This window comes from Polistes canadensis, unplaced genomic scaffold (genome assembly GCF_001313835.1).
Source record: "Polistes canadensis isolate GaletaPanama2010 unplaced genomic scaffold, ASM131383v1 scaffold_14, whole genome shotgun sequence".
NCBI classification, from domain to species: domain Eukaryota; kingdom Metazoa; phylum Arthropoda; class Insecta; order Hymenoptera; family Vespidae; genus Polistes; species Polistes canadensis.
In genome coordinates, this window is record NW_014569561.1 from 834,525 (window position 1) to 846,363 (window position 11,839).

The 11,839-nt window shown below is 28.6% G+C and overlaps 4 protein-coding genes across 4 annotated transcripts in view; 1 reads left to right on the forward strand and 3 right to left on the reverse strand.

Annotated features, from left to right (window-relative positions):
* LOC106793490 (orexin receptor type 1-like) overlaps positions 1-937 on the forward strand; it is a 25,356-nt gene extending 24,419 nt beyond the window's left edge. The window contains exon 9 of the mRNA XM_014760483.1: positions 913-937. The gene's annotated coding sequence lies outside the window, so the exon portion shown is untranslated. The remainder of the gene's footprint in view (positions 1-912) is intronic.
* LOC106793489 (putative serine/threonine-protein kinase C05D10.2) overlaps positions 1-5,992 on the reverse strand; it is an 8,685-nt gene extending 2,693 nt beyond the window's left edge. Inside the window, exons 1-8 of the mRNA XM_014760480.1 lie at positions 5,874-5,992; positions 3,409-3,628; positions 3,184-3,314; positions 2,749-2,924; positions 2,103-2,242; positions 1,800-1,992; positions 1,231-1,371; positions 867-1,045 (exon numbers count right to left, since the gene is read on the reverse strand). Coding sequence (XP_014615966.1) covers positions 867-1,045; positions 1,231-1,371; positions 1,800-1,992; positions 2,103-2,242; positions 2,749-2,924; positions 3,184-3,314; positions 3,409-3,628; positions 5,874-5,963 — 1,270 coding nt within the window. The 5' untranslated portion in view covers positions 5,964-5,992. The remainder of the gene's footprint in view (positions 1-866; positions 1,046-1,230; positions 1,372-1,799; positions 1,993-2,102; positions 2,243-2,748; positions 2,925-3,183; positions 3,315-3,408; positions 3,629-5,873) is intronic.
* A 1,832-nt stretch (positions 5,993-7,824) lies between these two features.
* On the reverse strand, positions 7,825-9,516 carry LOC106793492 (death-associated protein 1). Its single transcript, XM_014760486.1, has 3 exons — positions 9,338-9,516; positions 9,060-9,159; positions 7,825-8,262 (listed from the first exon to the last, which is right to left on the reverse strand). The coding sequence occupies exons 1-3, from the start codon at positions 9,384-9,386 to the stop codon at positions 8,103-8,105; spliced, it is 309 nt and encodes a 102-aa protein (XP_014615972.1). The 5' UTR covers positions 9,387-9,516; the 3' UTR covers positions 7,825-8,102.
* Positions 9,517-10,228: 712 nt separating this feature from the next.
* Positions 10,229-11,529, reverse strand: LOC106793425 (proteasome subunit beta type-5). Its single transcript, XM_014760324.1, has 5 exons — positions 11,351-11,529; positions 11,074-11,230; positions 10,786-10,998; positions 10,473-10,706; positions 10,229-10,411 (listed from the first exon to the last, which is right to left on the reverse strand). The coding sequence occupies exons 1-5, from the start codon at positions 11,522-11,524 to the stop codon at positions 10,308-10,310; spliced, it is 882 nt and encodes a 293-aa protein (XP_014615810.1). The 5' UTR covers positions 11,525-11,529; the 3' UTR covers positions 10,229-10,307.
* Between the last annotated feature and the right edge of the window lie 310 nt (positions 11,530-11,839).

Here is an 11,839-nt window from a genome sequence, read left to right on the forward strand (position 1 = left end):
CGTTGGTAGAATTTTCTTTTTTTTTTTTTTTTTCTTTTTGTATATAACTAAACAATATTAATCTCACCGTAGTGTCGATTATTCTTTGAATTATCTTGTATCGATATATTCCCTGACGTATTTATTATCCTCGTTTTACCAACTCGAACACTATCATCGTCACCTGAACGACTTTGCGACACCGTTATTATTTTTCTGTTTGCCAAACTTGCTCGTGCTTTAAAAAACGCAAATTTATAATCCATAACGTTAATAACATTGACTGTGGTCATTTTTAATAGGAAAAGTTTAGATTATTGTGAAATAAACTGATGATATTTCAAAACGATTTCATAGTTAATTAAAAATGAAAATTAAAAAAGTTTGAGTATTTAACGCGCGTCACCATTTGAATAATTTTTTTTTTGTTTTTGTTCATTTTGACTTTGAATTAAGAAGAAAAATATGAAATAAGTAAAGTACGTTGAGAAAATGAAAGTTATTTAAAAAAATATCAAAATGTAACATTCAAAGATCAATAATAATTGAATTTGAATTGTAAAGTCGTAACAATGAAACTTATCAGTAATTTCATCTATATTTTCTTTAAAATTCATATGGAAATTGTATTCGGTTCGATAAGGAAAAGGAGAAAACTCGACGGTAATAGTGACCTATGAATAATGTATTACGAATACTCAACAATTTTCTCTGTGTTTACAAAAATAAAATTTAAACTAGAACTTTTCGATTGTTTTTTTTTTTTCTAAGGAAAGAAAAAAAAAACACAATTCATAGTTTTAATTTTTGTTGTCCTATGTGATTCGATTGTTCGAAAATAATTTATTAAAATATGTAATACTGTGATTCATCCGTTTTTTAATTACCGTTTGTTTGTTGAGAAGTCTGTAAATTGTTTTTATTATTACGCAGATCACCGCACGAGGAACGAAGATTTTTACCAGTTGTTCCATCACCTTGACCAACTACAAAGTTTCCATTATTAGTAGAATTGTAGGTTTCCTTTCTGATATGTTCCGAGAGACGTCTAACTCTGGCTTTCGACCTATATATGTATTTAAATATACATCTAATGGTTTGTTAAAACGAAAAGAGATATTTTCTATGGAAATATTTCGAATTCTCAAAAGTAGTTGCTAAGAGTTTGGAATTTCAATGAGCTTTCAAGTGATATAAATAATAAAGCAGATACAATTAGATTGAAATTCAAATGGAAATAAAGGTACTCGCATATTTTTATGTTTCCTATGCTTCTCGTCCATCATCGCATAAAGCTTATTTCTGTATTCCTCGACTGAGAGTTGTACGTCGTCTCTTAGCAATGGTACTACGCTTGTAGTTCTTGAAGGCTCGTTTCCTCTTCTGTGAAAACTGCAAAGAGATGAGAAACAGATATTTCATAATTTTTATCAAAATTGCAATATACATTTTACGGTGTATATATCTTATATTCAAAAATATATTAATATTAACGAAAACGATTTGATAGATACAAATTTTATTAAAAAGCAAAAACATTTGAATAATTTTCCATATATAACGTTTAATAATAGTGCATTAAACGAATCCCCCCGCCCCGCCCCGCCCCCCGCTGTTGTTTTCGTTGAATTTCAGTATTATACATTTTAATTAAATACAATATTATTTCTGTAATTATTCCTGAATATTATTAGTAATAATTTAACGTGTATTTTATAATGAATAATAAATAAAAGAGAGAGAGAGAGAGAGAGAGAGAAAATGCAGAGAATATTTAAAATATATATTAAAATCTATTTTACACGTCTGTTATTATTTACCTAGCTACATAGGGATGTTCCAGAGCTTCGACTGCCGTCAGTCTATGCATAGGATTGAACATTATTAAATTGCAAATAAGATCTAAAGCTTCTTTCGATGTTTCAGGCAATAAATCTTTTAACGAACGTTTAGGACCAACAGGACTTTTTTCCAACAAATTTGTACCATAACCAGCGCTAACCGAAATCAAATCTGAAAGATAAAAAGAAAAATCGAAGAAAAATTTGTTAATGAGTTAAAAGGAAGATTATGAAATGAATTTGAACTACTCATTGGTTAAATCACTTGAATTAAAGGATTACCTTCTTCCGTTGGTGCTGGAAGAGTAGCCATTATTCTCTCAACTTGATTAATCGTCGATGAACCAGGAAATAATGGCTTACCTAGTAACATTTCACCGAGAATACAACCCAATGACCACATATCGATGCCTTTTGTGTACCTTAAAAGAAACAATTCGATATTTTTATTATTACTGTTAATTATTTCTTTCTTTTACTGGATTTACTCTTTTTTTTTTTTTATCTCTCAATTAGTATCTATATTTAATTATTTGAATTTAAATATGAAATATTTATTTCGATTTTTATTTGTATGATGTAAAAATTTAATATTTTTTTGTTCTATATTGTTTTTAATAATGATGAAATATTTTAACACATTTGATCTTAATCCTTTGTATTTTAATTATTAACATTAATGACAAACATTGATTGTTTTTAATCATTATAATAAAAATGAATACATACGTGGTTTTCCTAAAAATATTGAATGAGAATAAAAAATAATTATTTTTTCGACCAATTGTGTTGTACTTTATTTACCTAGTTTAATTAATTAGAATTCGACATAAAAAGGGGCCAAGTGTAAAAGGATTAAATCCAATAAATCGATCGATAATTATGAAGAAATGATGTTACATGTAATCGAGATATGCATGGAATATACCTTTTTGAGGCAATCAATATTTCTGGGGCACGATACCATCTTGTAGCGACGTAATCGGTCAAAGTTGGATCGCTTCCGGTCTCGCCGTCACCTTCACCGATATGTGTCACAGATCGTGCTAGGCCAAAGTCAGCTATCTTGCAATGGCATTGAGCGTTCAGCAAAACATTAGATGGCTGTTAAATTTCGTTCACAATGAATCATTTATATTTTCCATTAAAATATTTTTCGGCAATAAATATTATTAAGTTTCCCAGAAATTTCGTGCTGATTTTTAAACAGTTCAGTTATATTATTTTCAATAAATTTATTTATAATTTTTGTATATATTATTATTATTATTATATTAATTATATATATATATATTTTTTAAAATACGAATTTTCCGGGCAATTCAATATTTTTATTTGTATTGGAATAAATTGAAATACTAACTTTCAAGTCTCTGTGAATGACGTTACCAGAGTGTATATACTTGATGGCCTTGAACAATTGATACATGATGAAGACCTTATGGATGTCCTTGAGGATGTTGCCCTTCTTAATGACGTTGTGAAGATCGGTTTCTGAGGAAACGGGCCGAAACGTGTTTCAGGCCAAAAGTCTGAGAAACGACGCATGTGACCTTTTTGAATTCTTCTTCGGACCGGGAAAACTCACCCATGTATTCGAATACGAGATAAATGTCCCAATCGTTGTCCGCTTTATGTAAGCCTATCAGTCTGACGATGTTTTCGTGATTGGAAAATGATAGTAGAAACATTATTTCACGGAATGTACGCTGCGCGTCAGTTTGATTTCTAAATGCATCGAAGATCTTCTTCACTGCAACCGTTTCCTTCGTTTTCTTTTCTATTGCCTTCCATACTATGCCGTATGCCTGTTAAAATATTCCTTTTTTTATATATGTTTTTTCTTTTTTCATTCCTCGTATAAGTACCATAAATATTTTTATATATATACAATTAAAAACTACATATTTTTCACAAGAAATATTTTAATTTTTAATTTTATTAATGTCTAAGAAAAATTCAATGAATTTTAATTTGATTTTTTTTTAGTAAAATTATGAATAATATAATTAAAAATAAATTTAATAATATTTAATCATTATTTTTCCTCTCTTGTAGAATTAAAAAAAATTTTATCTATCTGTGTGTATTGTATCTATCTTCACCTATGCAAAATAAAATTACAATTTATTTTGATAATTTCTAATCGTAATATTATTGATTAATCGAAAGCTAATTATCATATAGATTAATATAGTCTTATCTTTTTTTATAAGAATTAATGTCATGAAAAGTATAAAAGGAAATATTTAATACGTGTGTATCAAGTGGTACACACAAGGTCGAATAAGAATATCGGAAGTGGAACGATATATGACTTTTCTTTTAAATCGACGTGTTTAACTCAACGACTAATCCTATTAAACGAAGGACATTACTTTCCCTTGACCCACATTTATCTCTTTATTTTTTTCCTTATTGATCTGCATTAGTATAGTATTGTTAGAATTGTATATATTTTTTTCTAATTTTCAAATTACTAAAGTACTATAATAATATTAATATTATTCAATTTCATTTAATAATAATTACTTTAAGTGTGCATTCTTATTTACACAACCTAATTTAAAGTTTTTTCGGCTGAACATGTTTGTTTATATCATTAATAAAAAACTTTTATGACACGATAAGTTTACTTTTAATATAAAAGTGAAGAGTTTAATAAATTAGAGATGAACGGACGAGTATACGACGTTGGTCGTTAATTACCTTATTATCTTTTTTTTTTCTTTTTCTTTTTCTTTCTTATATTCTTTATTATATAAGGTCAACATAATTATTTTCAATGTCATGTCAAGAGAAGTTATTTGCTTGTAGACTCTATTGATCGATAAACGTTTAACAGCAGTATTTCTCTTATGATGACAGAAATTGATTTTATATTTATCGAGTTAGGTCGGTAAGTTCTTATTATATATGTATGCATAGTTAAAAACGAATGACGAATAGTCGTTTTATTTTCGTTGCGACGCTGATGGCGATGGCTCCAAACTGTTTTCATATCGATTGTCTCCAAGTTTACATTTTCTATGCGATTATTGATCCTACTATATCATCTTTCATTTACATTTCATATATCTTACATAAAGTTAAATAATGATTAATATTATAACAATTAATTAAATTCTTTTCATGTTGTTTCCTTTGTCTTGAGAGAAACAAATTAAATTATATAATATACGCGGCCAGAGATGTTACAAGCGTTTTTTTACACGATATGAAAAATAAATAAAATAACAGAACAGAAAGGTATAATGTAAAATGAATTTTCATAACTTGCTTATGAATTTACTTTGATACAAAGCAAAGCAAAGAAATATACAAATTTTATTCTAACCTGTTTAATTTATTTTCTAGTTAAAAATGTAATGTATACACTAACGAAAGGATTTTCTGGTTAATTAAAGAAAAGAAAACAAATGAAGTAATACCGTACTTATTAACCGATAAGTTTAACATACAGGAAGTGATGAAAGTGACCTCTAACTCTGAGCATCGGTTATACACGTGCTTTGTTTGTTTCATTCTCTTGTGCATAATTAATATAAGAGTAAATTCAATTGATAAAAAATGTGAATTCGGTGAATCAAAAAATTGTCAAATATTTTTCAATAAAGAAAAAGAAGAAGAAAAAGAAAACATGACGATATGAGAATGCAAAGAATTTAACATTTATAAGTATAATATTCGTAATATATATAAAAAAAAAATCAAATAAATAAAATATTGGAATAGAAAAAGAAAACAAATAAAATAAATTTGCAAATATAATTATATTCGCATTTTTAATGATTATTAGATATGTGCCGTTAATTATTCATAGGAAAAATTGAAAAAATTTTATTTAACAATTTATTTTCTACTATGAATAATCTTAAGTAATATTTTTTTTTTTTTCATTTTTTTGTGCTTGTCGACTATTGTAATTATTGGTAGATATATAAAATATGAAAATAAAAAAAAATAAAAAAATGTATAATTTCGAAGAGAGAGAGAATCACATGAAGAAATAATAATAAAAAGAATATAACACTAAGAAGTAGGATGAGTCACCCCTTTGCCGAGACGTCGAATGATGTCGTACTGATTGCTGACGTGAGCGTCGATTTCGGAAACCTTCGTGGTGTTTTTCTTGGCAGACATCGTACTTCTTTTTGGACGTTGCAGTTGTCTTCGTTATCGTTGTCTCTCTTACTTTTACTCGTCTCTATGTTGATATTTTCTTGTCAATCAGAGACTTTTCCGAGTTTAAACTCTTACACGAGGGATTTCAGGTGTAAACGGCGCTTGCGGTACGCGCCGCATTCATGTCTTGTTATTACACATTGGGAAAGGAAGATCCAGTAAGTATGATCTAGTCCGACAATTTGTTCATTCAACCTCTTTGTACACGTCAATGTGCTTATGTTTTGTAGAATACATGACGGTTACCACGACGATGTGTTTGGTGCCACCCACGCCTATCAACGATATCGCTTGAACGAACTCATACGATATACACAAGGGTAGGGATTATTTGTGTATGTGTACAAGTTAATATGTGTAACGGGAACGACGACGAACATGAATATTTTTCTCATTTCGTATATTATCGAAATGATAATTATTTGAAGTAATCTTTGTGATTAGTCATGTTTAATGAAAGAAAGGAGTTTCGATTAATTACCTTTTTTATTTTTCTATAGGAAATAAATAATATGAAAATTAGTGTTGATAAATATATTATTACAGTTGAATTATTGTAATACTTATTACGCGTGAATATTTTTATTTTTTATATAAGATAAAATTGTATAAAAATGTCTAAAAATCATTGTTTAATAAGTATTACAATAATTAATTTAGTAAATTAATAGTTGGAAAATTGATAATAAAAGAGAATTAGTTTGGTGTGTTATACGCGATTAATTAATAATTGAAAGTTTAACTTTTGAATTTATCGAATGAAGAAATTTATACTTCGGGTGTGAAGTTACGAGATGAGAAGACGGTGATATAGACAATTTTTCATTGAGAAACACTGCCAAATACATATGTTTGCCAGCTGCGATTACAAACTTAGACCTACGGAGTTTGAAAGGAAAGTAATATTGTAATGTTTACTTTTGCGAGAAGAAAAGCAACGTGCATAATCTACTGAAGCTCTAAGTATATATACATGAATACATATATAAACGTCCCGGTAATTATGACAGTAGATTAATTGAAAATAAAAAAAGTAGAAAAACTTGATATTACAATTACTTGTATTATAAAATATATTTATAAGATTAATGTTTTTAATTTAACCGCGAGTATCATAATTATCGATTACATAAAGCCTTTCATTAAACGAGATATTCATATTTTAATCATTTTTATAACTAAAATTCTCAGATAACGATAAATATCAATATTTGCTCGAGTAGCATGATATTTTTCTAAATTAACATTTTTTTTATCCTGACCTTTATTATTTAGAGAAAAATATGAAAAATATAATATTGCTTCACATGTTAGCATTAAATTTAAAAATTTATCATTATGTTAGATATGTTTATAGAATAACTTTATTCGTTATATGCTAAGTGATCGATATGTAATCAATAATTTCATAGAATCAAGGAGAGTAAATATGTTATTAACACTTACAATTAGATAAAAGTGAGATATGAGAATAATATAATCGATTTTTTCGAAGTACACGCTTTATGCGATCTAAATTCAAGGATTGGTGAAAGGTAAAAAGTATTAAACATTTTTCAAAAGCGCGATTAATCACGCGTCTTATACATAAATGCATACATACATAATAAAAAAAGTTATCCGGTTTGAAAGAAAAAATCCCTGCGTAAATTTTATTTCCCTTGTCAAGAGTTATACACAAAAACTGTCTCTTAATATTATTCGAATCTTCCTCAACATATACACTTAAAAGTTATGATAACATGACGATATCTTAACTGTATTTAATATTATTATTATTATAATATATATATATATATATATANTATATTTTTTTTTATATATCTTTTATTTCTTTTGAAGACTTACAATTAAAAGATATCAACGCGAAACAAGCAGTAATATTTGCTTATAACGAGTAGTATTTTTTGTTTTGTTTGTTTTTTTTTTTTTAATATTTTTATGTTTTTCAAAGATTTCCAACGAATGTATATGTAAATGCATGAATGTAATTCGTGCGAGAATTCTCGAGATATCGTCGTTTATATAAAATATTTGGGCCGTAGAAATGCGCTCTATGGTTCCCCAAACAGTGACGACGCGTTTCGCGCTCAAATTTTACTTCCTTGGTTGCTGAATGATAATTGGACGCGAACAGTGAGCCGGCCGAGCGTCATGCGTCGGCGTAGGTTTTTCGTGAAAATGTTGCACAGCTTCCGGTGGAAAATCGGCGTTTCCTTTCGCGGGTACACCACTGATCATCATAGTTTTTGGCGGACTGTAAATAAATGGTAAAAGATGAATAAAAAAAAAAAAAAGAAATATTAATTTTTTTCAATCGTTATACGATAATATTCTTGATAAAGATCACGTTAAACATGCTAATCTTTAAGCATTAACGTCACGACTTAAATATAGCAATATCGGTAACGATAAAAATAATATTGAATTGGCCAAAAAACAGTTCATGCTGATTTGTATTTTTAATTTATAATATATACATTTGTTTTCTTTTTAAATCGGCACAAACTTCTTATCGGAAAATTTAATGTATATTAAAAATATTAATTGAATATATATAAATCATTATAAATTTGACAAATTCGATATAAAAATTGTTAAATCGTAATAAAAGTAAGTAACTGCAAGGCCATTAGGTGCATTTACGTTTGATTGCGCAATCTTCTTCTTGTTGAATACAAATACACGGAAAAAAAGTGTTGGAATTGTTTATCACGCCTCTCGAAAGATATCGTACCTCGTATATACATAGTACGCGTATATACGTTTAAAAACGAAATTATCACCTACTACTAGCAACTATCTTGAATATCCTCTCTCTTTCTTTCTTTCCCTTTTCCCTTCCTATTCAACCGGTAACCACAGAGTATCCTCTACTACTTTAGAAATTCTTTTAAAAAATATGTCTAGTTCGATTTGGGTTTAATCAAAAATCAATTTCACAGAATTTGTTCTAACTTGAATCGTTATAATAATTTGCAACTTAATCGGATGGAAATAACGCGTATGATTATCTAAAAATATATAAATTCAAATACGACGTATTTTAGTTACCTGCTCGAAGGCTTGCTCTCATCTACGTCCTTGCTTGGCTTCACGTCTCGATCCTCTTTTGGTGTTTTATGTTGAGTAATCCTCATTCCTCCTGCTTTCACTAAAACGAACAATGATTTGAAAATAAAAAGTAATGTTTTATTGTTATTTGAAATTGTATGGCCTTGATACCTGATGTAAGATGTATTACAACGTCATTGATGTTGCATACAGTACTTGTAAACATTGTTCAACCCTTTTTAATGAGCTAAGTAATGAAAGATTAAAGTTAAACTAACCTGCTGGAGGATGACCGGCTTTTAATTTACATTCCTCTGTACTCGACATGTCTCGTGTCGGTATGTAGACTCAAATACAAAAGATATTCTTTTTTAACAAAAGTACAATATGCTAACCGAACGTTGTAATGACACAGATCACGCCGTACTACGCTTTGCGGTGGTCGACGTCAACATATACGAACATTGCTGCTTATTTCGATGGTGGGGAGTACAGAAAATAGCGCCATTTTTGAATTCTATAGATTATGCGACGTTAAAACAAACGTATTATAATATTCACTTTTATTACTCGAGAGAGTGAATTGTATTGATAAATTAATATTATGTTTAATAATGGAAGTGCTGTCAACGGCTTAGTCACATTGAATTACTATTTCTTAGCGTATCACTAAAGTCAAGCAACATAGACATGATTAGTAACATAAATAGTTAATCCGTTCGAAAAACTAAAAACCGTATGTTGTTGCTTCAGAGAGGTGGTAAAAAAACAACCTCTTTGGAAGTGTTGAATAAATGTGAGAACGTAGTAGAGAAGTGGCTCAACCCGTAAAATGGAGAATAAAAAAGACAAAAATAATATAGAAATGTAAGAGTATAAAACGTGACTATAATATTTTCTTTTGTTCAACAAATTTTTATATGTTATTTGGATCTTATGTTAAATGTAGTTTTTTTTTCATTCAAATTTTCTTTGAAATGCATTGAATTAATATTATTATTGTTTTTTATCTATACATATAAGGTCAGAAATTTTGTGTCCTGTAATATGTCAAGGTTAATAATTAAATATTAATTCATCTTATGTAATAGGTGTATATATATATATACGTAATAGAAGTATATATACATATAAGGAACACAAATCGTGACGCACCTCAATTTGAAAGATTTTGGTGAAAATATTCCTAAGAACAATATTTTATTAAGTAAAGAATGGGGAGAAAAAATACAGTACGTTAAAGATTGATTACTTGCTGCTTCCTGCTAGCTTTTGATCTTGATACATATAATGTAAATCTTTGCAATCTTCATCAGAAATGTGTACCCAACCAGTTGATTTCATGTGATATACTGCAAGAGTAGAATTAAGTTAGTATTTTAAATATTTAAATATAAAATAATTGATACTTACCTCTTACTATACCACCAGAATATGCATCTCTATGAGTAGCATGATAGATTGCTCTTCTTCCCAATTCATAAGCTTCTGTGTCAGTTAGGTCCCAACGATAACCAGAATCTAATACACCAAAGGCAAAGATGGAGCCAGAACCTACGCTGAATACTTTTCCTGGTGTTCGAGTACCTTCGGAATCAATATAATACATTCCAGGTCCACGCTTATCCCAACCCGCAAGCATCATACCTATAGAAATATTATATTTACAAATTAAAATGTTATGAATGTATATTTAAAATCAAAAATAGTTTTTTAAATAACTTACCCATGCTCAAACCCATCCCTTTGTAATTATATATCATATTCGACAATAGTTTGCTTGCAGCTGCAATTGAAATACGCTCTCTATTTCTTAATTCATACATACGACATTGTTTAGCTAAAACACGATCCCAATAAACACAATCTGCAGCACCACCAGCCAAAGTACCAAGATGATAATCATTAATCTCAACAATCTTCTTCATCGTTTGTGAACCTATAAAGACATACACTTGTAGTCAATGTACACTGTTTTTAAATGAATAATTTTGATTAGGAAATTGATCATTACCAATAAATTGGCCTCCTGTAGCACGGGAGTCAACAGCCAATATGATACCACCTTGGTATTCAAAGCCCAACGTAGTTGTTCCATGATCAAATTTAATTTTTAAATGTTTTCCAGTTCCATCGGTACTTGAAGAAATTCTGGCAAGATTTTCAGCAGGCTGAAAATAATGTATACGGAATAATTAAAACAGCAAATTCTATAAAACTTTTCTACATGATTTAGCAAAATTTCAGACACATATTCACATAAGTGTAGTAATTGATAAATCGATACTTACATTTATATATGGTGGTACTGCTAATTGAACATTATTTATAAAGTTTCTTGTGTATCTCTCGATTTCACCTGGCAATTTATCTTTTTCTTGCGAAAAATTAAAATCTATGTAAGAATTAAGACCACAAACTTCTGCAAGCGCCATGTTTAAGCATATACTGAACTCATATAACATGTCATCTTACTGTTTCTCTTTTACTTCTGTAGGTGGTGTCGTTGTTTCAAGGAATAAGTTTGGACTTTAAAACATTTTATATAATTTACTTAATTATAAACAATTTTGTTATCGGAAATCATTTATATTAATAAATTTCAACAATTAAACTAATTTTATTAATATCTATAATCAATAATAATATGTCCAATTTTTGAAGTGAATGTATACAATGAATGGACCAATCAGCGTCCAAAAAGGAAGTAGTCATTTTAAATAAGCCAATTAAATTCTATTCCAACATTATATTTTAATAGGGTGTTTTTAAAACGCGAA

Coding starts and splice junctions, on each gene's coding strand:
- LOC106793492 (XM_014760486.1), bottom strand. CDS start 9,386: ATGTCGAGTACAGAGGAATGTAAATTAAAAGCCGGTCATCCTCCAGCA. Junction 9,160..9,337: donor AGCCGGTCATCCTCCAGCAG/GTTAGTTTAACT, acceptor TGTTCGTTTTAG/TGAAAGCAGGAGGAATGAGG. Junction 8,263..9,059: donor GAGAGCAAGCCTTCGAGCAG/GTAACTAAAATA, acceptor ATTTATTTACAG/TCCGCCAAAAACTATGATGA.
- LOC106793425 (XM_014760324.1), bottom strand. CDS start 11,524: ATGTTATATGAGTTCAGTATATGCTTAAACATGGCGCTTGCAGAAGTT. Junction 10,999..11,073: donor TACAGGAGGCCAATTTATTG/GTAATGATCAAT, acceptor ATGTCTTTATAG/GTTCACAAACGATGAAGAAG. Junction 10,412..10,472: donor TTCTGGTGGTATAGTAAGAG/GTAAGTATCAAT, acceptor CTACTCTTGCAG/TATATCACATGAAATCAACT.